At 41.6% G+C, this 23,304-nt stretch overlaps 1 protein-coding gene across 1 annotated transcript; it reads left to right on the top strand.

The window, feature by feature from the left end:
* Positions 1-2,552: 2,552 nt before the first annotated feature.
* On the top strand, positions 2,553-23,036 carry reps1 (RALBP1 associated Eps domain containing 1). The gene is made up of 18 exons (XM_032543625.1): positions 2,553-3,304; positions 5,694-5,817; positions 8,547-8,776; positions 9,574-9,736; positions 10,235-10,365; positions 11,243-11,405; positions 11,486-11,549; positions 13,057-13,147; positions 13,806-13,925; positions 14,357-14,437; positions 16,276-16,363; positions 16,806-16,907; positions 17,472-17,532; positions 17,696-17,914; positions 18,014-18,101; positions 19,634-19,741; positions 19,848-19,955; positions 20,046-23,036. The coding sequence occupies exons 1-18, from the start codon at positions 3,152-3,154 to the stop codon at positions 20,112-20,114; spliced, it is 2,163 nt and encodes a 720-aa protein (XP_032399516.1). The 5' UTR covers positions 2,553-3,151; the 3' UTR covers positions 20,115-23,036.
* Positions 23,037-23,304: the final 268 nt, after the last annotated feature.

Here is a 23,304-nt window from a genome sequence, read left to right on the forward strand (position 1 = left end):
AAAAAAGTTTCATTTTCTAGTCCTAATAGAGTGTCTGGCGGAGCGGCCTGTGTTCAATTACGAAATACTTTTTGTTATCAGGCCATCAGAGCAGTGTTCACAAAGTTAACCAGTACAGTAGAGCCATTTCCTTCACACAGAACATTCTCATCCAACGTGTAGGCCTCTGTAACAGACAAATTGAGAAAAGGTCATGTAATTACAGTATGGAAGCTGCTTACAAGACCAAAAGTCAACTAATGGCATTTCCATGCGCAGGCCACAGCAGCTCCATGTCTCTGATCCTTTGGCTTATTACCGCCATATTCCCCCCCCCCCCCCCCATATCCCTTCCTCCCCATCACTTCTTTTGCATCCCTTCTCCTCTGATTTTTATCTCCCCTTCCTGTTTTTCCCTGCCTCCTCTCCCCTCACCTACTCCTGCATGACATTCCTGATTAGTTTCTGTATCAAGTGGCATGATGAAGACCTTGAGGTGGTTCAAGGCATTGTCTTGAAGAGGGTTCCTGTGTGGCAATACGTCAGTCTGTAGGGAGTTGGGTTGGAAACCGCAGGGTCACTGGTTTGGGTCCCTGTATGGACCAAAAGTACGGAGTGTGGATTGGTGGCTGGAGAGATGCCACTTCACCTCCTGGGCGCTGCCAGGTGCTGATGAGCAAGGCACCATACACCCCCACCCGTTAATGACCGCTGGTTCTGCTGGCAGCCCACTCACTCTGACATCTCTCCATTAGTGCATGTACAGATCCTGTGTGTGTGTGTGTGTAGTTCAGGACTGTGTGTAAACTAACCAAGTGTGGACACAGAGTGTAAAAATTGTAATTTCCCCATAGGGGATCAATAAACAAATCAAAAAACTGTAGGCTAGTTTTAACACCTTCTCAACTTCTGTTTTGTAATATAGTGCATATTCCAAAACTGACCATACAGGAAATCTGGGCCAGGTTGTGTTTTAACAGACAGACCCATTTAACACGTTTCTTTTGGCTGTATTGTCACTACAGTACAGTGTCTCGTCTGTAATAAAAATAGTATTATTGTAAGTGCAGATTTTATTTTGAAATTGCTCATCCGGGTCCCTGCCCTGCAGGCCAAACAAGCTCGCGCTGACCGTAGCCCAGTGACGCCGCGAGACATCAAGCTAGCCGTACGAAACCTGAGACGTGACCGGAAATGTGTCGAGTTTGTTTTCAAAACAAAATCGCAACTTTATGTTTATTGGAGCGCTTAGTGTTTATTGATTATATATAATTAAAGTTGAATATTTTGGGGGTATGTTGGTGATGAATTGATTAGATTGATTTTTGTTTTGTTTGTTTTGTGTGTTCATAAATACATAAGGCTTTTTAAAACACTCACCTCAAGAAAAATGTAAGAACTAAAATGTAATGTTGGCTCATCACAATATTTAGTTTTTAACGAGATTAAATTAATTGTTTTCTTTGTAAATAAAGACATGACATGTGAGCAAAAAGGAGCTGCAAGGCCACTACTAATCTAGATTTTCTTCCTGTTTTCTGTGTAATGTAAACAGTTTTTCGATCCTGGAATACTATTCGGCTCCATGGTTTAACGTATTGTAACTTTAAACGCAATTACATTTTTTTTACAGAAAGCGCAGGTTTAATGGTACGAATTGCCAAATACATTTTCCAATTGATCAATTGACCACTTACTTGAATGATGGGTGTGGGGCATTCAGGGCCCCTATGGCCTGGGTCCACGATGCAGTTTACCACTTTGCATGGTTGCTAGGAGCCTTTGGTGCATTTATAGTAACACCAGAGCCTTGGAGGGAGATTGCCTGTGAAAATGTTATTATGGCTTGGGGTTGAGTAAGGGGGGTAAACCTGTCACTATACTTTTTTTTTTTTTTTTGATGCCCTACTTGTATTTGTTAATAATTTATATAAACACTTGACTTGCATATAGACATTGTATGTGGTTGGTCATTGTTGCTTTTTTATAAATTTATATATGCGTCTATTTCATAGACTTCTTGGTAGTTTACCTTAATATTCAGGGCTGATCCTAACCAATTTAGTGCCCAATGCCAGATTTCAGCTGTTGTCCCTTGCATCACAGCCAATTACATCACCAATCATTATGTTCATATGACAGGGGCGAAGGCCAAAATTCTGGGCCCTGTAGAAAGGCATTTTCTATGGGCCCCTCACCGCATCCACAGCTATTCATTCTAGCATCTTTTTGGGCCCTCCTCACATGAGGGCCCTGGCCCTGGGTACTCAGCCCCCTTCCTCCCCCCAGTCCGAATCTCTGTTTATACACTTATAACAAGAAACTGCAAATCTTTATGTCTTTGAGGTTGTTTTTCATTTGAGAAACATAACAAAACTCTCGATGAAGGTGCAGAAGAACAAACCAATAGTAATATCAATAGATTGTGATGCTGAACGAGAGCAGTGTTATTTCCGCAATACTAATTTTAGAAAAAAAAAACACAAAAACAGGAGTCGAAATTCCTTGTAAACAATGAAGCAGATTTCTATTCTGAAGTGCATGTCAACGGGTTTTTAATTTGAAAAATCCTACCGGAAGTGTCACTTTAACTGAGTAGCTTGACACTGGTGGCAGGAATGGCGGCTAAGATTACTAGAGGAAGGAACCAAAAGAAACTTTACTTCTAACGGCCCCGCTGAGGAATTTATTTTCAACGACACGTAGAAACACCATCCCATAACGGAATAAAGGGACAAGAAGTGCTATAACGTGAGCATAACGCGGTAGATGTCCATTATAAGGAGGTGGACGCACTTTGCGACTTGCTAGTTAGCTTAACGTCAGTGACACTGACTTTGATTCAAGGTAGCTGTTAGCTCGCTGTGCTACTAGCCAGCTGTTGGCTACTGGGCTTGGCTGGCCCAACAAGTTAACTAACGTTAAGTGGTTAACTGTATGAAAACATTCCTTATTTGCACATTTGAGCGGTGTCCAGCCGTCGTTGTCAACAGTTAGCATTAGGGTCTTACCAGAGAGTGGGATTAGACGACAACAAGAACATTATTACTGCTGACCTAGCTGGTGCAGTAACGCCTGAAGTCTCGCCCATTTTTTGGATTCTGCCCCAGCCATTGGCTTAGGGCTAATCAACAGCCAAGTTGTCCAGTTTTCAGGGTCGATTTGTACTACGATGGAAAGTCTAACGCTGACTGATGTCGAGCAGAAATATTACTCGGATTTATTCGTCTATTGCGACACGGACAACACCAAAAAAGTGGCTTCCAATGGGAGAGTTCTTGACCTTTTCCGGGCGGCCCAGCTACCCAGCGAAGTTGTCCTGCAGGTAAGCTAGTTTCTCAAGTGTTACCATCAGACTGAGGCTGGCCACGAAGCGTAGCGCTGCTTAGGGAGATTTACCAAAGTTGCCTGGCTGTCAGAGGACCTAGACAGCTGTCATCCACAAGAACAGCTTCTTCCCGACTGCAGTGGGCCTTGTTGACGAGGCTGACAGACAAACTCTTCACCCCACACCCACAGTGCGTTACAGGCAAACACATCAGTTTTCAATGTTAAGCTTTTGAGCTATTTTGCTTCCATAGCATTTCTTCTTTCAGACTAGTGGGCGGAAAACATCCAAAATACATATTTAGGGGTTTATTTTTCATATTACATATTTAAGCATACACATTTTAGAAAGGCAAGGTGGAGGCTGGGGGTGTGGTCTTGACCAACTGCCACTTTGCTTGTTTTGAAATCCATGATGTCTCTCTCTCTCTTATGGGTGGGCCAAAGTCTCTGGGCGGGCAAAGCAGAGAAAGGGGAAGTATCCTTGCCCTTTATGACCGCATAAGGAGCAAGATTCCAGATCAGACCATCTGAGATTTAATTTTCTCAAAGGCAGGGCAGGAGACCCCGGGCTCGGTTTACACCTATCGCCATTTCTAGCCACTGAGAGACCACAGGCAGGCTGGGAGAACTCATATTAATGTCAAAAAACCACATAAAGTGACATTTTCATGCCATGGGACCTTTTAAAATATATGTCCCATATTCACTTATAATGTCTCCCCTTAACACACATCCGTGACTTCTATCGCTGACCATTGCACATCATATAGAGGGACTTTTGTACATTCCCTGAGTTAAAGTTTCTGATATTGGGACGACTTTGTAGGGCTGACTATTGGTGCTTTCACAAACTATTTACACAATGAGATTTTTTGATAAATAATCATTAGTAATGTGGATATAATGACCAAATGGGAGGCAAATGATAGAACAGCTAGAGCAGTCTGGTGAATTCACAAAATGGCATCACTGTAATGCAGCCCTTTAAAACCAGTAAAAGATAACACTTTGGTCATATCCAAAGTCTAAGATGATATAAGTGCCCAATATACATAACATTGTAGCAAATAATGTCCTCATCAGCCTTTTGCTTCAGAATACTGCCCACTCCTTCCTGTCTTCTCACTTCAGTGTAATCTGTTGTTTTGCTCGCCACTAGGTTGAGCTGACATGATGGAACTGCAGACTTGAATGTCACAGTGTCCACTTGTCAATGTGATGTATACAAGTTGTCTCCTTGCTGCATTAACCTACATTGTATGATACATGCATGACTGAGGAATCATTCAACCAGCCTTCACACAGACCTTGTAAAAAAAACAAAAACTGATGAATTTGCCACTTGTCAGATTATTTATGGTCACACCAACCCCGATGCCATCCCCAATGTTAACTATGAGTAATGAGCAGCCAGTTCACTTGCAGCAGCTCCATTTCTTTGTGACTCCAGGTCTCTCAGCAGACCGGTATTGGCAGTTTGTGAGTCAGAATCCTGATCAAGGTCAACACGGGGAGCTGTGCGGCGGGCGGAAGATTTCAGCACTGTTGTAATCCTCCACCTTCCAAATGTAAACTGTGGTAGCCAATGAGACACATAGAGCTACAGTGTCGTGTTGTAACAGGCGGAGAAAAGCGACTGGTGCTTTGTATCCAGACATACTCAGAATAAGTCCTTTGTCAGCAAGAAAGGGATCAGTCTGCTGTGGCGGGCTGTCGATGTTGTGGCTCTCAGCATTGAAGGACTCATGTTAATGTTATGAAGTTTAACTCCCTGGCTGTTAAATTTCCACAGGTTCCTGGTTTCCACACATTATTCATACAACCACACTATGAACAGTATTGTACGCTCTCACCAAAAATCTCCTATGTGTTTTCTGTGCAACATTGAAACCCCTATATACTGTCTGTCGTGCCGCCCAGTCTACCATTCTGGACAAAGCCGGCTCAGCATGACATCAACTACAGCAAAATATGTGCTAATCAGGCTTATAAGTGGTGAGACCCACCAAACATCTGCCAATGAGCTGAGGAAATAAGATAGTTTTTTTGTGTAAATTAAAGCAATTAAACTACGGTACATCACATTCAGTCTGTAAGTCTTTGGAAAACTTAAGTACAGTATATGAAGTGTTTACAGTTTGACAGTGCCTGGGACCACTGATAAGAAAACAGTTTAGCCTCTTGTTGAAGTAAACCCTAAATGTTGATTGTATATTGTTTTTTTTGTTTTGTTTAACCATTCCCTGTAAAACTCTACGAATTGTCTTTTCTTCTCTCAGTATTGGTTAATATCAGAGTTTCAGGTTACAATGTGAACTGTTGTTCCGTGTGTGTGTGTGTGTGTGTGTGTGTGTGTGTGTGTGTGTGTGTGTGTGTGTGTTTAGATCACAGAGCTGTGTGGAGCCACTCGGCTGGGTCACTTTGGGCGGAGCCAGTTCTACATCGCTCTGAAGCTCATTGCCATTGCCCAGTCGGGTCTGCCGCTGAGGGTGGAAAGCCTCAACTCAGGTGAGAGTACACTGTTGAATTTAACCATCGACGAACCTCCTCTCTACACGAGAAGGAACACATTCCCTCTCAGTACCATCACGTAAAACAAACAGACAAGAAGCACTGGACACAAACGCTTTTTCCGTAACTAGTTCAGAATCTTGTTTTTTGTTTAGAAATGATAGCTTAATGACTTTTAGGGCATCATGGGGCAGTAAGCAAGGGGCAGTGTAGAAGTCTTTTAGTTTAAACTAGGCCTGCACGATATTGGAAAAAAACTGACACTGCTATATTTTTTCCACCTGCGATATATAATGCGATATGAAAAAAAGAAGAAGTAATTTTTAAAAGATGACATAAATAGCTCTATTTGGAAATAATAAATCATTCGCGACTACCACGGTGATTTTGTAGGGGAGTGCGTCTACATAGAAGATAAAAAATGAAGAAGGATCTTTTCTAATGTGAACCATTCTTTGTTAAACTTTAATGCTTTACAAACACCAAAGCAATTCAGCGCTGTGACTACTATTCTGAAGTGGTTTGGAGAGGGATATTAGGTAGAAATACGCTGGTTGACTAGCATGACACCATTGTATTCATACAATAATCAATCCAGGTTAAAATGTATGACAGTGACTGCATGTTGCTTCCGCTAAATGTCAGGTTGTGGTTGACTAGCGGGGCCTGCTCGTTAGTTTGATAAATTGATCAGACCTGTAGGTCATGCGCACTAGCAACACACTGTGTATCTGAGAACAAATAAAATAGTGTAAATGACATTAGATCAGACACAGACTTCTGTAGTAGATAAGTGTCACATTTCCTGTGTCGCGGCTCAGAACCGTAACGTTAGTTGGGACGGACGGACCGACCCCTGGTTTATTTAGGTTAACTATATTAGCTTTAGCCTGGCTGGTAGCAGCTTTCTGCGGGGGGGAATGGCCGGGAGACGTTGTGATTATGTTAATGTATTAATCAGGTGATTTAGTTCGTATTTGCACCGAACATAAAACACTGACTGCTGTAGCTTCACTGACTACCCGTCGAAAACTATGCACATCCCTGTGTCAGTGGCAGCTGCTGCCTACGGTACTTTTCTACACACGGAGAGCCTCACTTCCCAACACAAACCCCGTCGGACGTCACTCTAACGTCACATACACACGTTGGCCACATGCTACCTGTCTTAAAGGGGATGGGTCGCTACGTCCTGCGATGTGACTATCGCGCATGCGCACATCGCAATGTCGATGCAAAAACACAACACAGCCCTATTTTAAACTCTCAAAGAATGCAGTCTTTGTTGCCTATTTGTGCAAATGATGGCCTTGATATAAAAAAGAACGTAACGCTTCTTATTCTGTTTGCTTAAATCATGCAGGCAGGGAACACATTGTATGCCAGCTAAAATAAATAAATCACAGTTCATCTTATTCAGTTGGTAGAGAGGGTCGGCCGTTATTGTTTGACCCCCTCCTTCTCTCACCATGTCAAAGTGTCCTTAGGCAGGACATTGAAGTGTGTGTGTGTGTGTGTGTGTGTGTGTGTGTGTGTGTGTGTGTGTGTGTGTGTGTGTGTGTCCTGCCTGTCCTTAGGCAGGACAATTCACTCTATGTGTGGGAGGGGGATATTTGTTTCATTAGACAAAAATGTAATGTAATCAGAAATGATTTGATACATTCTGCATTGTGTGGTTGGCAGTAGCCCAATGTTTGTGTTAGCAGGTACTTGACAATAAGAGCTGTTTCTGCTTTTGTATTTACTAAATATAGTCTGTTGTCTAAGCCCTCAAAGGGCGTGACTCTTCTCAAAAAACACAAGGGATTGTGTTCCTTTTTTGGCCTGAAATATTGCAACATGAAGTTGCTGACATGATTTTGTAATTTGATGTAAATATAAGGAAGCACGGAGGCTACTTCCTCATAGCAAAAATGGATGTGATGTACAACGCAATGCTTATTAAATCTGGGGATGTTTGGACTTAAGAAACCTTTCCCTCTTAAAGATAAGGCTGTCTCCAAAGACATTGTTATGATATGAAAAAAATCCGACCATTATTTTCTGTGTCATTGTCCTTTATGCTTGAGCTCTACAATTTTTGCTCTCTACATCTCGCAATTTTTGTTTGTTTTACTCACTATTGCTTTGCTTATTTTATTCTTGTTTTATTTGGTATTGTTAATTTTGTTTAAAGAGCTTGTAGCATTGTTTTTTTTAGCAGCAATGTACAAGATGGAGATAAAAAAAGATGTTTTCAGTTCGGCCATGTTGGAAGTTAAATGCGGGAAAAAACCCACTTGCCTGAAACAGGTTCTATGACAAACCAATAGTGAGGACTTTATTCTGTTTTTACTATTTCGTTCTGACATTTAAAATCATACAAAGCCGTCACTCGCTTCACAAACGCCTATAAACCACAGCGTCTGTGTCCCTTCACTAGGCATTCTGGGAAATGTAGGAAGTTATGAACTGAAGTAGAAGCAGATGAGGCTGGGCGCCTGGGTAGCTCACCTGGTAGAGTACGCAGCCATATATATAGAGGTTCACTCCTTCATGCAGTGGCACAGATGAGGCCAGGCAAAGGAAAGTGGCTAACCAAAAACAAGCAAGCATCCCAGACTGATGGCATTTGACAATTTTGGTGCAATGGAGAGTGATTTCAGTTTATTGCATTATGGCACCTGGAAATCAATTTGAAACTAATCCATCCTCTAAATCCTGTTAACGGATTCCTGTCTCACCAGTCAAAGACCTGCCGCTGCCCAGGTTCGTGGTGGGGAAGAATGAGGCGGAGGCGAGGCACGCAGCGCTGTACCAGGACGCAGACAGTCAGGGGTTGTACCCAGCCTCTGCCGCCGCAGTAATGCCCAGACCACCAGGCAGGGGTTTCCAAAACAAGAAAGCTCCCCCATCATCCACTTCACTTCCTGCCCACGAGGTCATCCAGCCCCTGGCACCCAGCATAGACCCACAGGTTAGTCATTTTACTTTCCTCATTCGGACACTTCCTTTAAATACTGTCATTTTGTCATACGTTTTGATGTTTTATATCATCATGTGTCTTGCATGTTTCATTTTAATTACCTATCCAAGAATATACAAATACATGTATGTGAATAGACAATGAATGAAAGTATTTGGGTCAGGCTTTGGGTTGCTGTTTAACAACAAGTAGTCCTGCAATAACTTCATTAAATATGGACTTCTATTCTCTGTCTTTTGGGGAACATCATACACACATATTATTTCCTCATGCAGCATAACCCAGCAGTTAATAGAGATATGCCACTGGAATACTGTTGTGTTTCCTGTGTTTTTTCCTGTGCATGTATGTGTACTTCTAGCTCAAATGACACTCTGAGGTTTTCTGCCGCTGCCTGTTTCAGCAGTGTGTTGCGTGTCGGTTATGTAGACGTCTAATCTGTTTGAATCTATTGTGAAATGTGCATTTGCGGGGTGCTTGAACGTCCCATATCTGCGATGAGCAGATAAAAGCTTTGAAGCAGTATTTATTGCCTTAGAATTGGCGTGTTTGAGATAAACATTTTGCGGTTTTGGAGAAGGGATCTGATGAAAAGTTAATACCCATAACACGTGAAAGCATAATAACACTTCTGCACACTGAGCTGTTTCTTCACTGTGTGTCAAATTGTAAAGGATTGCATGTCTGAAGATGTTGATTCTCAGTAAATCTGCAGTCGTTTACATGTTTACTGAATGACTTTTTTAAAATTTTTGTTTGTTTGATTGTATTTATATGTGTGTCACCAGCCCGAACCGACGTCCCCCGTGGTCTCCCCTCACCAGTCTCCCCCCACCTCCCCTCCCTCGTGGCGGAAACACAAGCGACAGCCCAGTGGAGGAAACGCAGACAGACAGCCGGTGGTGGTCCCAACTGGAGCTGTGTGGACGCAGTTCCGAGAACCACAAGCAGGTAACATCCACTGACCTGCCGCTGCAGAATAGCAGTTGGTGATGATGAATTAGAAATTAATGAATGGGGAGATAAGAAGAAATGGGGGCCAAATAGCTCAATAGAGCGACCGTCCATATACAGAGGATTTCTCCTCGACGCAGCGGGCCCGGGTTCAACTCCAAACTGCGGCCCTTTGCTGCATGTCATTCCCCCCTCTCTCTCCCCTTTCTTGTCTTCAGCTGAATGGAGCATCTTGGTTGTTTTTGTGTGACTTCCTGGTGTTTGCAGCTTACACATACAGTACATGACGATAGCAAAAGCAGTCACTGCAGTCATCATGTGCTTTCATCAGCACAAGGAGACATTACAAAAAAAAAGAATTTTATGAAAATAATCCTTTTTAGAGCTGCAAAAATAAATTGATTAGATGATCGTTAGAGTCCTTATCCTTTCCTTATAACACTTGCAGTATATTTATTTGTTTTGCGTGGGATGTCACTCTCCTCCTCCCTCCAGGTCCAGTGCCCGGTGAAGGAATGTGGCCGTCCCGCTCGCCCCCGCCTCTGAGTCAGGAAAGCTGGGTCAGTTTCACAGCCGACACCCCGCCATCCAGCACGATCCCAGGGATGCATCCCTCGTCAGTCCAGGTAGGGCAGTGTGACACTGTCCCTCAGTACTATGCCGGGCCAGACATACTCTTTGGTGCAGCAATTTAGCTTTAAATTCTTCAGTTGACATGAACCCCCCTACTCTTTCTTTCTGGCCCTGAAAATGTTTGGGATTTACTCAAACTACATACCTCGGTTCATGCAACAAAAAAGGTTGCTGTCAAACAACGCCATCAGCTAATCACGCAGCAGAAATGGGGCTTGTGCTGAAAAAGAAAATCAAAAAGAAGAAGCTCACATATTGTTGAAACAGGAGGTAACACGATAAAGTTATAAATATAGAGTATGAGAATGACTAAGGAAATGTGTCGTGTGCTGTGTTAATCACGGTTGTTAACCTAATCAACCTCTTTTAACAGATGAAAAGGCGCCAACACACATTGCAAACATAGACCTGGAGATTTTACTGCCTGTGCTGCTCGACTAAAACTCAAGCAAGCAACTTGTGTGACATTGCTCAGACAAAGCCAACAACTGGGAAGGCCTCTGTGTCTGATTTTAGACCGGCGTCGTGCTGATTTATTAAGTTTCTTAGATAATTTTATTTAATTTGTCAATTTTGTATTTATGGATGGGATCTGATGATGGGCTTCTGTTTGTCCCACTAGGCCAAATTCCCAGATTAATGTGAAATCTTTGCTAGAATTAAAGTAAAAAACCTTTTTGCTATGTAACCTTTTATAAGAATTTGAAATAGTTTGAAGTGTGACCAGTCCAAACTGTGATCAGAAAGATTCATACAGTATACAGCCACTGAAATAACTAAACTTGAGTACAACCAGGTCTTATTTTATTACTTTAAACCAGCGCTGTTTTCTTAAATGTCACTGTAAATGTCCCATGTTGTTTCCCGTAGGAAAGCACAACAATACGAACTGTGGCCTCAGCAGCAATGACCAATGAGATCCAGCGACAGTCCAGCGGCTACGACGATCCGTGGAAGATCACAGACGAGCAGAGACAGTATTATATTAACCAGTTCAAAACCATCCAGTCAGACCTCACCGGCTTCATACCTGGTAGGAAAACACACACACACATATACACACACACATATACACACATATACAAATAAATCATCTGTTTCTTTGTTTTCCAGGTTCCGCTGCAAAAGAGTTCTTCACCAAATCCAAACTACCGATTTTAGAGTTATCACATATTTGGTGAGTCATCACTATTCTGCTGTGTTTGCCAGTCTCTGAGAGTTAGCAGTTAGGCCTGCACGATTCGGGGAAAAATATGAAGCACAATTTTTTTAGTTTAAAATTGAATATCCTTGCCACGATTCTTTTACAAAGCGAATGTTTAAATGCACACATAAAACCGGAAAAAACTAAAAAAAATTGTCAGTCCCAAACCGGATTTTTTTTTGGACCAAAAGCATCCCCACAAGTAAACTAGAGATTTCTTGAAGAAAAGGGAAAGCATGCACGCTTGGGCGCTTCAAAAACCTTTTTAAACCGGGTTTAAAAATGGGGAAGAAAATTTTTGGGATGATTTGGCTTGTAAAATTAAATGAGAAAAAGTCTTTAAAAAAAAACAATTTTTTTGCATTTATTTAAAAATGAAATTGGGAGGAGTGAATCAATCAAAATTTTTATAAGATAATCGGCAAGCCCCCTTTCAGTGTAACGTAAGCGGAACATGGGGTATTTTTGACTCATATAAAAGTTGAAATTTTTTCCCTAAAGGGGTTAGGGGGGGATGACAGTGATGCGATTCCCAACGGGGAACCCTTTTTCCCACCCCCCTTAAGTAGTAGGTGGCCTCAGAAACGTAAAAAGCAAAAAGGACCTCTCACCGGTTTTTTGTGGGGCCGTTCTGGGCTATGAGAAACTTATTTTGGACGTGCGGACTTTGCAAGAGACCCGATACATGTAATAGAAGAGTCACTGAGTTAAAAAACCCAAACTTTGATTCTTATTTCAAAAATGCTATAATGGAGGGCGGGAAACCCAAATCAGGACCAGTGACAGGGCGGGTTCGAGCTAAATTTACCTTTAAGGTATAGGGTTTTTAAAAAAATCCCTCGCTTCAACCCCATTTTAATACCAAAGGGGTAAATCTCACAGTGTCAGGAGCCAATGAGCGCAGCTGTTTTCCACGATTAATAAGGGGCCTTGGTTTTTCCAACAACACCTTATAATTACCCGCCCAAAAACATAGTTCCCTAAAACGTCCCCCAGCCTTAATTTGGGGTTGAGATAAAATGGGGGAAAAAACTTTTTTGTTTAATTAAAATTGTACTTTGATTGCTTAAATTTAAAATTTAAAAAAAAACAATCAGATTGAACCCCAACTACCAGCTGAGTGTTTTGAAGGGGAACAATTTTTCCCGGCAGGCGGTATTATGCAATCAAAACACTTCAGATCCTTTACCCTAAGCCGATGCAAGAAGCAAACCCTTTTTGGTTGTCCAAACCTGTTTTGAGCAGGATTTGTTCTTTTAATATCCAAACTCACCAAAAGGTTCTGTTTTTATAAAAAATTTTGTATTCGGGTTTAGGGGGAAGGGCCATCTAGCTATCAAGAAAAAAAAACCTTTGAATGATGGGGAAGATAAATCGGTTAAGGCATTGAGCCCTTTTGGAAAAAGCTCCGTGCGGGGGTACATTGCCAGCGTGTGTTTTTGTGAGGAGTAATCACTGATGTGTAATGTGTGTTTTGAAGGGAGCTGTCAGACTTCGATAAAGACGGAGCGCTGACCCGGAGATTGCGCCGCTTCCCGGGGTTGTGGCCAGGAAGAAGGCTACGCCCTCCCTGAGAAGGGCTGCCTGAAGCCTATGCCAAAAAGCTATTGCCCGGGGGAGGACTGAGGTATGCAGCCCCCCCCCCCCCTTCTCTCTCTGTGTTGCTCCCTCTCCTAATTTCCCAACCTCAGGCTTCATAAAACCTGTAAGGTTACTGCGCTGCAGTGTGCTGACAGAAATTTGAACGTAACCTTTGCTGAGAACAGCAGCCGCTCTGGCCCCAGACTGCTCACACACACACACACACACACACACATATATAAAATACAAATGTTACAAAAACACCAATTTATGCTTTGAATTCTCTGTGGTCCCATTATGTTTTATTTATATATAAAACACACACATATAATACCAATTTATGCTTTGGTGCAAAACTCCTGAATGAATTGAATTGATCAAGGGTGTTTTTTTTTTTATCTATAAATTTAGATTTATAAGTGGAAAACTGTGCTATTTCTTATTTCAAAATTGACATAGTCTCACTTTAAAGATCTATACAAAAACACAAATGTTGGTTTATGTAACTTTCTGAGGAAAAAAGCCTAAATACATTTACTTAAATACTATTTATTGCATTTTGCTTACCATCTAGACCCTTAATATTTGTATCCTTGGTTGTTGTTGTTGTTGTTGACGGACCTGGCTAACCTGTGTTGGTTTTCAGAGGTTCCTGAGCAGACTGCTGATGTTGGATACTCGGGCTCCCCGGTGGAGGTCACCCCCAGCAAGTCTCCCTCCATGCCTTCCCTCAACCAGGCCTGGCCAGAAATGAACCAGAGCAATGAGGTTTACAACATGCATACAACACACACAATTACTTGTTCTATCTTCACACACACTGTGAGCTCCATGCTTGTTTGCTTTTGCTGTGTTTGCATTTGAGTCATCATAATGAATTGCTCTGGTTTAATTAAGTGCTTTGTCTTTATTCATCCGTCATGAGTTGACTGCCACTTCATCCTCTTCATTATCAAAACATAATGACTGCTAATTCAGCACCTCTTCTCTCATTTCCTGGGCTGTGGCGATAGCCTGCTGTTCTGTATGAAAGTCTGTTTTGTTTCCATGCCTACCGATGTTATCACATCGCCACGTCTTCTTGTGATGGCTGATGATGTCAGATGACGGTAGCGGCTCAGGCTGATGATGTAAATGTGTGATGTCACTGCACTGGCTGACTGACATGTTTTTTCTCACTGTCTGTCTGTCTCCTGCAGCAGTGGGAGACGTTTAGCGAGCGCTCCTCCAGCTCACAAACTCTGACCCAATTTGACTCTAACATTGCACCAGCTGACCCTGTAAGTCAATCACTTAGTATGCATGGTTTCACCATTAATGGACAGACATTAACCCTCTCTGGATCTCTGTGCCTCCTCTCTTTCTCTATCTCTCTGTCTCTCTCCAGGCGTTATGCTATGCAAATGTTTTTATTTGCATTCTAGTATCTCATTAGAAAAGCTGTTTGGAAACAGCAAAATTTCAATAAAAGCTTTTACGCTCGCTTGAGGTGGTTTTCAAAAATGGGTTAATGCGCTAAATGGGAAGCGCCTTTTTCTAAAAGTTCTGACGTAGCAAACATTTACGTAACTAACCGGACTGATCAGCGGTTTCTGCTGTCAGCATCTTTCCAGATATTCCCATTACGTGTCTTCATCTCCAGACAGCATAAAACATGGCCAATACTAGCTGACATGCAAGAACAATTCATATTTGCCCAATTTAACTAAATTCCTAAAGACCTCTCTCCATCTTTCTCCCGTATGTGATTTAGATGGCTAAGACGAGTTGTTTTGTTTTCGGTGGAAAACCTCTACTTCTTCTTTGCGTGTAGTTTATAGCGCCAAATGCTGATAAAACTACACTGAAGCCTCGTTAATTCACTCCAAACCAGTTGATGGAAATGCACATAATTCACATTTCTTCAAAAGTTTGCTTTTAATTCGCTTGGCAATTAAATGGAAACACGTCGTCTCTCTCTTTCTCTATCTCTGTGCATGATGTTCTTTCAAAGTGCAGTCTGCTGCATCAGCAGTGGCCAGTGTGTGTTGTGATTTGGCTGGCTCAGCTTTCTATTGGACATCACCTTTTTTCTACAGTTATATCCACCAATTGCTAGTGCATTTTCAGATTGGGACATACTTTTTCCATTTATGGTCAAATATTGTAAGTATTTGTGTGGTGCTTTGTTATGTACTGTTGAGGTGTCCATGTTTTTTGCCCTTCTGGCAGAATTTCTTTTCCTTTCAGCAATAAATAGCTCACGAATCGCTCTGCACTATTAATCTGGTAAAACATGCTGTATTGACCTCACAATATGCCTTATTGCAAGAGTGTGTATCTTTTTCAGATTGCTTTTGAGTGCTCTAAAATTCTGGGCAGAACGAACCTAAAAAAATGATGTAAAATGTCCCCCTTACATTGGTGGAATGGACAACAAATTAGCTGTTTTTTAATGAAATATCACAGGTCAACGTTTTACATAAATGGTGTGGCTGAAATATGTATTCAGATATTTTAGTTGAGTAAAACTTGCTATATTGCTATATTATAAAAACACTCTCTTATGAGTCCTGCATTGAAAATGTCACTTGTCCAAAGGTACATATTATAAGCTAAATGTACTTAAAGTATCAAGAATAAAAGTTTTCATAATGCAGAAAAATGGCTCCTGTGAATGTTATCATGTTATATATGATATCATTGGATTATTATTACTGATGCATAAGTGAGCAGCACTTTATTTTTGAAGTGGAGATCATTTAAACTGTTGAGTACTTCAATCTATAACATATATTTATAAAATCATATGTTTTGTATGAAAAATGTTAACCTGCAAAGTAAAAATCAACCAAAGCTGTCAAATACCTGAAGTGTAGTCAACCTTATATTTATATATAAGAGTTCATATCGCAATATTTCAATTAGAATACTAATATATATAATATATTCATTCATACAATACACAATGCTATTCCAAGCAGATATTAATTCAAATCCTCACATTGTTTGCATTTGTTACACATGCTGTTATGTTTTAAACCAAGGTAATTGACAGATGGATCTCCTCCATCTCCTTGTCTCTTTCCCTTCATGAATCTGTCTGTCTCACCTCCTGTCCCTTTAATCTGCCCTTCAGGACACGGCCATTGTGCACCCTGTTCCCATCCGGATGACACCCAGTAAGATCCACATGCAGGAGATGGAGCTGAAGAGAACTGGCAGCGGTGAGACAACCCCTGGCAAGCCTTTTTTAAACACAAGCTTTTTTTATTTGCTTATTGACTTTTTATGAATAGAATTGTGAAGGGCTTGAAATAACTTAAAAGTGTGAGTTAAAGGGGCGCAATGCTGTTTTGGCCATTTCTTTCTCTTTTTGTTCGCTGGTTTCTCTAAAGAGCCCCCCCCCCCCTTCAGCTTCAGGATAGATATTTGGGACCTCCTATGTTTACTTATGTCTGACTCTTCGCTCGGTCAATCTTCCGTTTCCTCTTTCTCTGTTCCTCCGACAATGCTTTCCTCGTTTTGTGGGTCACATGTTTCTTAAGCTGCTACTAAGGATATTTTGGGATGAAAGTAGTAAGACTGTTAACTATTTTCCGTTTTTGCCGTCACCCGGTAAAAGTGACTCCACACTTACGCCCTCCCTGTCATTTCTCAAACCTTTAGACCACAACCACCCGACCAGTCCGCTATTGGCTAAACCTCCCGAACTGTCTGAAGAAGCCCAATTACCTGCCTCCATGAAGTTTGTAGCCGCCAAGACTGTAGGTGAGTAAAGGAGTGGCTTCACCAATGCATTTCTAAAACACGTGCATAATCATCATAGAGAATTCAAATTAAAAATGTAAAAAGGATGCAGTAGAATCATAGATATGGACTTTTTTCATTCCATACATTCTTACAAACATGGCACCTACATTACCCACAATGCAACTCAACCGCAGGCCGTTCAGTCTGAGGTTCAGGTATACTAGTTGCAGCTAATGTAGATTCAGGCAGTAATGAACAGTGGGCTACAGAGCTCTGGTAATCTCACTTCCTTCTCACTCCATACTTCCTGACTTTTTTTTTTTTTTTCAATTTTAAACTTCTTCAAATTACCTGAAACCTTACAAACATGAAGAGTTTTTTCATAAGCCTAGCCAAATCATTTGCTCCTTTTTAAAGTCATGGAAATGATGCTGAAAATGTTTATGTCTCACTGTGAGTTTCGATCCACCTACGTATAAATACTCCTGTTTCTATACTTTCTGTTGTGAACTGCACATTTTTGGCATTTTAGGTCAGTAGGTTGATCCAATGTTTATGGGCTGTTGTGTTTTTTCTGCCAAGGTGATGGTTACAGCAGTTCAGACTCCTTCACCTCAGACCAGGAGCCAATCACAAGACAACGGTCAGTGGCTTTCACTACTATGGACAAGCGCTGTGGACGTGTCTTCGCATATCTGTTAATCTGTAACATCATATGTGTTAACATCTGCTCTGACAAATCGCACTGTAAATAGAAAGATATGTGTCCTATCCCTAATCCCAAAAACATGAATGCTTGTGCTCAGGTCTCAGTCGGGAACGTCTCCGGAGGCTCTGAAGGTGGTGGCCCCCCCTCCACCTCCCCCCCGCCCCCACCCCTCTCACTCTCGCTCCTCGTCTCTCGACATGAACCGCACCTTTGCTGCCGCGTCTGCTGCAGGACAACCCCAGTCCTCTACGATAGCTTACCCCCCCGCTGTCCCCCCTCGACCCCCCCCCCCACAGGAAAAACGCAGAAATCAGGGGTTTTAAACGCTCGCCCATCCTCGCTCAAAATCATAAATGTTGCATCAATTTGCAACCTACACTAAGGGCCTTCACCGCCCTTTTCTCCCTCCCTCCAGACGTAGAAACCACACCCGGGCATCGGCGGGGCGGGAGGGTGCATCAGGAGCCGGGAAAGGCTCACCCCCCACCACCCCCCCCCCCAACGTTTCCCCCAGAAACCCATTTTGGCCACTTCAGCCCTTTCGGGCCTTTTGCTCCCTCTGAACCCCTTTCCAGCCTCCCAAAGGGGTTCGCCCTCCCCATGACCCGGGAAACGGTGGTTGTTGCCTCGACTTTTTGGACTTTTACAAATGGTTTAAAGACCCCTGCACCCAAGAAAATCCTGGAAAAACCAAAATTGCTATTTTTTTAATCGACCCATTCTTTTTTAATTTTTCACAAAAAGGAGACGTGAAACTTGAGCTGTTGCCCGTGAAAAATTTCAGAATTTGCAAATTTTTAAATTTTTAAAATCTACCAAAAAATAGCACTCCACCCCTTGTTTTAAGGGTTAAATTTTTTCTTTCCCTTTTTTTAGTAATTGGGGGGATTGAAATTTTTGTTTAAAATAAATGCTCCCCGGGGGTTTTGGTACCTTGTTAATGTCCTTTTTGCAGGGTCGAAAAGGGACATCGGTTGTGCATCAAATTGGCCTTTTCACAAAGAAAGTTGTTCCTTAAAATTTTGAAATCAGTTTAAAATGATCTCAAAAATTCCTCTCGCAGAGCCACCATTCGCGGTACCCAAAAGGTTTTCATCGCTGGTGTTCTTTCGGGGTCAAGTTGCCTGTCCGGTTTTACGGGGGGAAATCCTCGGGGGAGCCGCCCTTTTAAAGAAATCAAGAGTGACCCAAAGTCGAGGGAGGTCCACACTATCACTCGTAAGTAAAGACCTAAAAAATGACTGTCAATATAACTGTATAGGGAAAAAACTTCCAAATGTTCACTGCAAAGCTTCAGTTTTCTTGTCTTGAGTATTTTTTTTTTTTTAAAACTTTGTGAAAATATTACTTTTGTAAAAATTTGACAAAACGCAATGCTTGTCTCTTTAAAAAAAATCCAAGGCCCAAAATTTTTCAATTAACCATTTTTTTGGAAAAGAACTGTTGAAAAGAAAATTTTCTGAACTTTCACGCCTATAAAACCCCAAAATCCCCCTTCAGACACCCAGGGCGTTTACTCCTTACTGGGTAGAATTGGATAAATTCCCCCCTCCAGAAATTGGGAAATCTCACCCCTTTCTATTTTTTAGTAAGTTTTTAAAAAAACTTTTTCATGGTCAGCGGTTGGGGCATGGTTCCTGGGGGGAGGGGGATTAAAGTCAGTATTATGAACGAAGAAGTTGTCTCAGGGGCTCTGCTGTAAACCCCTTTGCAGTGTATCGCCCTTCAAAAACAATCTTTGTTAACAAATCACTAAACCTTTGTCGCATTTGGTAATTTTTTAAAACGTTTCCACCCTGCAAAGAGCCCTTCACACGATAAAAAAACAGTGCACCCGAGTTCCAAAGAACACAATACCAAAAGACCCCCACTTTCCCTCTTTTCTGCACATTTGTAATTGTGATTTGTAACTTTTTATAATTTTTTTATTTAATAATGTATTGGGTTTTTTTTATGCCCCTTGGGAAAAGTGTTTTTGTTGCTTTTCCTCGTTTTATCTTCCCATCGGGGCCCAAAAATTCTGTTCGGGCCCTAGGCCCTCCCCAAAACCTGGCGCCGAAGGTTAAATCAAGACGACTACGCCGGGACAGCACACGGTCCAAAAATTAAACGTCAACCTGTCCTCGACTCACCGTCCTCCCCCGGGGCAACGTTGGTTGGTTGGTTGGCAAGACTTTGGAAGATCCTATTAAGTATTAAAAAGAAATTTGTTGATAACGCTTGAGTAAAAAGTGTGTATTTGTGTTTCCAGGTCAGTAGGAAAGGACAAAAAGGCGATCCAAGCTTCAATCAGAAGAAACAAAGAGACAAACACAGTGTTGGCACGACTTAACAGTGAATTGCAGCAACAGCTGAAGGTACGTAGGTTTACAGTGTTTTCTTTCCGACTCCTGTGTCCACAGACAAAAAAAAAAAAAAAAGATCACACATGGGTTCTTTTTTTCCAGGACCTTCTTGAAGAGAGGATATCCCTGGAAGTCCAGCTGGAGCAGCTCAGACCTTTCTCTCATCTTTAACCAACGTGAAGAGGAGAACTCGGCTGTAGTCCATCTGAAGCAAAACTGTGGCCCTTGGTGTGACTCTCCCTCCACCCCTCCCTCCTCCTCCCACCATCTCGGCTTTCCCTGGAGCCTCCGACCTGCTGCAGGGTGCTCCGTTAATACTCTTACGCTCAACTAACACTTGTATTAATCATATACCGGAAGGACATGAGAGCAAAGTCTTACCAAGAGGAGGAGGCGACAGGAGCATCGGGGGGGGGGGGGGGATTTTACAAACTGGCACTTTTCAAATTTCTCTAAAGAGAGGTGAGCGCGAGGACAACAGCAGTCTGAGAAATGGTTAGGAGTGACAGACCAGACGCTCCACCTGCGAGTGCCGTCTGAAGACAAACTGCTGGTGTCTGACTACTCTCCGAATGACTGAAGAAGGAAGGCGGAGTGTGTTTGTTGTGTGTGACCGTTTGTGTATTTGTGTTTCTGTTTAGTGACTTGAAGCTAGCAACAATATGTTTCTTCTGTCTTGGGGTGCTGTGCCGCACAAAACTCCTAAATTAAAAGAAGCAATTTAGTGCTTTTTGGGGAAATGCGCTTCTTCAGGTTTCTTTTTTTAGAGTTGGATGAGAAGATCCATATCAATATTATGTGTGAGTACAGAGATGGGGGCTACGATTATCTTAGCTTAGCATAAAGACTGGTAGCAGGGGGAAACCGCTATCCTGGCTCTGTCCAAAGTTCAAAACTACACCTACCATCACCTCTAAAATGAACATGTTAATATGTGGTCTGTCGTTTGCTTAGTCTGTACAAAAACAGAGCAGTAAAAACAACAATTTGCAATTTTGGGGAGAGTTTAGTGCTAAAACTGCTGGAAATGAAGGAAAGCGTGTGTTTCTAAAGTAGTTTAACTATTCCTTGGTCTTCTCACTTATCGGTGTACCTACTTTTCTACTGCTGATAATACCTAGTCCAAGCTGGGCAATAATTGTGGAAAACGGGACTCTAAAAGCATTTCTGCTTTAAATATCATCAAAGGCCGTCTCTCTCATGAACATTTGCCTCCCAAATGTCACCATTTATTAAATAATCTGGTAAAAAATAAGTCACAGAGACTTGCTGCAATACATTTTAGAGGCTTTGAAAACATGAACTTCTACCAGAAATCTGCCAGTAAGCAAGAAATGTCACATAGATTTCTTTTTGATTTTTTTTTTTTTGCTGGAGTTTTGGTGTGGTCAGTCTCTCCATAAAACATACTGGGCTACTTCTGGAAAGGATTTTCTGTCTGTTTTTGTGAGGCCTTTAATGGCCAAAATATTATGGTGAAGGTTTTTTTTTTTCTTCTTTTTTACTCATCCTGTGACACCTCTCTCTCGCTCTCTTGTCTTACTGCCCCTTGAAGTCTACATATGTGTGTTGATGGCATGATAGGGTGAATGAATGTCTTTGAGGTTTGATGTGACTGAATGGTTTAACTTGATGCCAAATGACTGAACTATCACCCTGCTCTTTCACCTTGACTCGGGCTTTGTTTAAAAAGAAAAGAAAGATAAGAAATGACAACTCTTTTCCCTTTCTTCACGTTTCTGTTGATTCATTTCCAAACAGAGCTGTGCGTCAACATTCTTTTTAAACATGTTATACTTGGTTGCTGTTTTCATTTCCCCGTCTTTTACCTTCACCTGGACGGGAAACCATTTAGCCAAAACAGACATTTACTTGAAGGGGTTTGAAGATAATACCAGCTGCTCGCCTGCAGGAGGCAGCAATTACTGTATGAAGAATTGTTCTGCTGATCAGCGAGAAGTTTCGCTGTGACTTTCTGATCAGCAAAAACAAATGCACAAATCCAAACTGATGGTGAAGGTATGAGTTTAAGATATTCAGCTGTTTTCCAATCGGACAGTCTGCACTATGCAAGTACGGGTGATACATCCTCACACACCACCTCTACTTAGCTGTTTGTACTTGGTCATTGGTTTGTACTATGACAGTAGCAACTGTGTGAACAGTATACTCTGGTTTTTGTATCTTAAATCTTCCAGAACAACAGCTACTGTATGCTTGTCACACACACACACACACCCCACCCCACCCTAAATCTGCAAGATGTGACCCTTGCTGGGTGTAGATGAAGCTCAACAGGACGACAGACAGAGACCAGTCAACAGAATGGAAGACCTGGATGACCCTACTGCACTTTGAACTTACCCTCCCTACCCTTCTTCTTTCTTTTTATATTTTTTTGTTACATCCTTCTGCTTTCTTTTAACGTTTGAATATTTTGTCTTTCACATGTATTTAAAAAAAAAAAAAAAAAAGATGCTTTAAGAAGAAAAAAAGAAATAATGAACCACTTAAGTTTTTATTTCTTCAGTACATCCTTGGAAACTAAGAGGTTGTTGTGCCAGTACCCTTAAATATCCCGTCGTCTTTGGTTAGATATTTTTTTATTTTTATAAATGTTTTTGTCCCTGGAACTTCCTGTGTGTTCTCTTAAAGCCTTACCCCCCTCCCCCCCGCTAGCGTTTCCAGTGTGTGTGTGTGTGTGTGTGTGATATTGTCTCCAGACCTAGAACTAATACCATTGAAAACCTTCATGTGGGATTGATTTATGCTCGCTAGCACAATAGCTCCCCATTCATCCGCAAACCCTAAAGGCAATCCAGGCAGGCAGAAGCAATCACAAAGTCTTTGGTGGGATTTTGAATGCTATTTGAACCAAGATCTGTGTTGTATATTGTACATGATACACACTTTTGGACTTGTGTAAATTTGCATTAATTGCTGACTAACAGCGAAAGAATATTATATTTAATTCCTTATCTCTTGGCTGTGGGATCCTAGATGTGTAACTGCATGGATGTACTGTATCTCTGCAGAGTCAACTAGCAGCTGTGTGATTTTTACACAAAAATAAAAACGGCACAATATTTTAAACGCTGCTCTCCTTTACTGACTTCTTTGTTTCTTCAAGGCCCTTAAAACATGTTTTTTTAAAACACTTCTTTTCATGAGCAATGAGATATCATATAAACAGAACTCAGTGCCATATTTGGAACAATATTTGGTTGTAGTATGTTATTTCCTTACAAGCGTCCTGATGAAGCAGATTAGCTGAGTTTCTGACTTTGATGTTTTTGCTTTCTACTAACTTAATAAACTGTGTTGCTTATTTAGTCAAGGATAATAAATGTATAGAAATACT

The sequence above is a fragment of the Etheostoma spectabile genome, chromosome 18 (genome assembly GCF_008692095.1).
Source record: "Etheostoma spectabile isolate EspeVRDwgs_2016 chromosome 18, UIUC_Espe_1.0, whole genome shotgun sequence".
NCBI classification, from domain to species: domain Eukaryota; kingdom Metazoa; phylum Chordata; class Actinopteri; order Perciformes; family Percidae; genus Etheostoma; species Etheostoma spectabile.

Bases quoted from the DNA above. Each gene is read 5' to 3' on its own strand.
- reps1 (XM_032543625.1), top strand. From the start codon at position 3,152: ATGGAAAGTCTAACGCTGACTGATGTCGAGCAGAAATATTACTCGGAT. The intron at 13,148-13,805 runs TGAGAAGGGCTG...TGGTTTTCAGAG, and splicing joins GAAGAAGGCTACGCCCTCCC to GTTCCTGAGCAGACTGCTGA. The intron at 19,742-19,847 runs GGGGCAACGTTG...ATTTGTGTTTCC, and splicing joins TCGACTCACCGTCCTCCCCC to AGGTCAGTAGGAAAGGACAA.